Below are 3,621 nucleotides of genomic sequence, written 5' to 3' on the forward strand. Positions count from 1 at the left end.
TCAAGGTGGTTGAAAGTACATGTAATTACAGACGTAGGTTCTTTAGTAAATGGGGGGTGACCTTCATTCCCTCCAATCAGCTCTAATTTCATTCTCTAATCTCTCAAAATATATCTTAAAAATTCACTTGGCTTACATTTGCTATGTGCAGAGGGAATTCGTAGGAAAACAAACATAACATACAGACAAAATACAACATATTCTCATTTGTTCACTTTTATTATTTTTCTTAATTTTCTTAAAGTTAGCCAATTATTAATTGATCTATTAAACCTATTATCTCTCACCAGTATCTATATACAACTTTTTTCTAGCTCTATAAGTCTAAGTGAACATTTAATTGATAAGCCTTACTAATAAGAACTATATACTAGTTCATAGTAATGTAGTAATGAAGAACACTAGTACATGTTCTGCTAATAATGGTTAGTACATATTCAATATTATAGTCTAATAAACAAATGAAGACCAAGAGAATAATTCATCTTTTGCCCAAAACAGAAGAAAACTCATTACTGAAACACATCAATATAATCAGATATATTGAAGTTGAGTTTATTGACCCAGTCTCTTTGCTGTGTTGCTACATACTTCTAAGTAGTGTTTCACTCTTGAGGCATTTCCATGAAGTCTGTTTCCCAAGACACTAGACAAATTCCTCATTTATCTAATGTATTAACATAAAATGTGTATAAATAGTCATAGCATTCTGTAGATTATGTATAAACTATTGATGGAAGAAGAACATCAGAAATTAACTGAGAAGCAAGGACCAAAAATAGTAAGTTAATAATAGGTATAAATTGTAATAATAATGAATTACTGGATATTTGAGATATTTGCTCTTCTGTTTTGTTGACTGGGTTTATATTTATTTCCATTTTTTGTAGAATCCAAAATACAATTTTGTCTTTTTAAAATATAAATTATATTTATTTTAAAGTAAACATTTTTCTGCTATTTAGCAATATCTCTCACTCTACCTGTTGAGTAGGTAAATATATTAAATGCAAGAATGGTAATAACATTGAAACAAATGGTGGTAGATACTTTTCCTAAATTACAGACATGTTAGAGCATCCTTACAGATTGTACAGGACTTAGAGTATGTAATTATCCTGTTATTATCAGTTTGGGAAATGTTAATCTATATGTTTGTTCATCGATGCACATCAACCTTAGCAAGATGGATGTTTCCAGTTGCTTTGGATACATGGATACACAGATAGAGAAACAGACACCCAGATTGCCAAACTTTCAATTGCAAAATAAGCAATCTTGGGGTGCTTGGGCTCTTTGTTAGCTAGTATGAGCAGAGGCAAAAGGTCATCCTAAACCAGTAGATGACATCAGAATGAATATCAAGGTGGAAAGTTCTGCAGATGCCATGCCATCACTTGTTTATAATTACAAAGATCAGAATAATGCAGGCAATTGAATATTTCATTTTTTCTTATTTCAGTTCAGTTATTTTATTACTTTCTGATTTTAATTCTAATGAGATAGTAGTTATAAATGAAACTTAAAATGGAGTGAATTTTTAGTTTCAAAGATTTATTAATGCCTTTTTATTCATTCAAAGATGAATATACAATGGAAGACTTGGTACTGAAGCATAAAAGTACAAATTGAGCATTATAATTTCTGAATGACCAGAAAAATAGTTATTTTTCCAAATTGACTCCAACTGTACTTGTAATTATTTTCTCTTCTTTTTTTCAGATGGTATATTCATCTTAGTAATGGATAAGAAACTCTTGGTGGGTAACCAGACTTCTGTGACTACATTCTTGCTTCTGGAATTCTCAGCCATTCGGGAACTACAAATTCTACATTGTTTTGTATTTCTAGCCTTCTACTTCACAACTGCAATAGCAAATCTTCTCATCATCTCAGCTGTGACTTTTGACCACCATTTGCACATTCCCATGTACTTTTTTCTCATGAACTTGGCCATGCTGGATCTCGCTTCTGTTTCAGTCATTATGCCTAAATCTATAGCAAATTCTCTCATGAATACCAGATATATTTCTTATTCTGGTTGCATTTCTCAAGCTCTCTTGTTCGTTTCATTTTTGACATCTGATTTCTTTCTTCTCACAGTCATGGCATATGACCGATATGTTGCAATTTGCAACCCCTTGCAGTATGAAACGGTGATGAATAGGAGAACATGTACCCAGATGATTGCTAGTATATGGATCAGTGGTTTTTTCTTTGGAATCCTGCATGCAATTGGCACATTTACAAACCCTTTTTGCTCTGATGTTGTTGATCAGTTCTTCTGTGAGATCCCACAATTATTAAAGCTCACTTGCTCAGATTTCAATCAATGTGAATTTGGAATTCTTGCCTTCAGTATTATTATAGTATTAGGTTTATTTATCTTCATTTTGGTAAGTTACATAAAGATCTTGAGTGCAGTGTTCCGAATACCATCTACACAGGGAAGACAAAAGGCCTTATCCACTTGTCTTCCCCATCTCATTGTTGTTTCTGTATTAATGTTCACAGGGACACTCACATACATGAAGCTTCCCTCAAATTCCCCCTCTGATCTGGATATAATGCTGACCATTACATATTCCCTGGTCCCACCCATTCTAAATCCACTGGTTTACAGCATGAGAAACAAAGACATAAAGACAGCCCTGTTCAAACTATTATGTCCAAACTTTGGTTCTAAGCATTCTTTTCCTGCCTTTCCTTTCTAGATTTGGATTTGGTATCTACTTTAACTGTAAGTCTTTTTATCCATTTTAATCTTACAATCTTTCAATTGTAAATGTGAAAACCATTAAAAAAGTATATCCTACTATTAATTATTAATTAGTTCTGATTTTAAATTTATCTTGATAATTTTCCAATAAATCCCTGTACACAATTTATATTTATCTGGATTTTTTATTTTATTGTGATAAAATAAATTGTGATACCTAAGGATATTTTTGACAGAACCTGGGTTTATGTTTATTCCATAGTATCAATATGTAATAAAATGATTTTTAAAGCCCATATTAACTTTAATTTTATCATAGTTAAATATCCATGTTATTCAAGCCTGGTTTCTGGACCTGTAGTTAGATGCAGAAACAGTATAACAGTGGACCTGCCAGTCAGAAGTTAGTTCTGCTGATGGAAAATTCCTACAAATGAGGAGAAATTGGGCTTATCCATTTGTGGTCTGGAAGAGAATAGCAAACTTTCCTGCAGGAATTTAGTTTCTTGTGGTTGATTGTGAGGCGCTTGGTAGTCAAGGATTTAAAAAGTGACCTAAATTGCATCACAGCTTTTTAAAGACATTTGGCTGACAAAAAAAAATCATCTTATTATTCAATTGCTTTACTGTTTAAGGGAGATCATTCAAACCACAGCAAAAGTTAGAAAAAATCTCAGTGAGCATTTGCTTTTGAATTTAAGAAGAGGGGAAATATCTTTAAAATATTTTGAAGAAAAAAAAGCTTGATAAGATTATGATATGGGAAATTTTTAAACAGGGAAAGATAACTGATTTTTGTTAAAAAAACTAGATTTTTTTTCTTTAATGAAAGAGTATTTGAAAATAGTAAATTTAATTAGAGTAACAGATCAGACTTCTCTGTGGATGAGAACATAAAAATA

General features: G+C 31.7%; 1 protein-coding gene across 1 annotated transcript; it reads left to right on the forward strand.

Moving 5' to 3' along the window:
• Positions 1–1,742: 1,742 nt before the first annotated feature.
• Positions 1,743–2,714, forward strand: LOC309401407 (olfactory receptor 14A16-like; the record flags this gene model as incomplete). Its single annotated transcript, XM_081970474.1, has 1 exon — positions 1,743–2,714. One exon carries the CDS (start codon positions 1,743–1,745, stop codon positions 2,712–2,714), a length of 972 nt encoding a protein of 323 aa, XP_081826600.1.
• Positions 2,715–3,621: the final 907 nt, after the last annotated feature.

The sequence above is a fragment of the Natrix helvetica genome (genome assembly GCF_964273705.1).
Source record: "Natrix helvetica genome assembly, chromosome: Z".
In the NCBI taxonomy this organism is placed as follows: Eukaryota; Metazoa; Chordata; class Lepidosauria; order Squamata; family Natricidae; genus Natrix; species Natrix helvetica.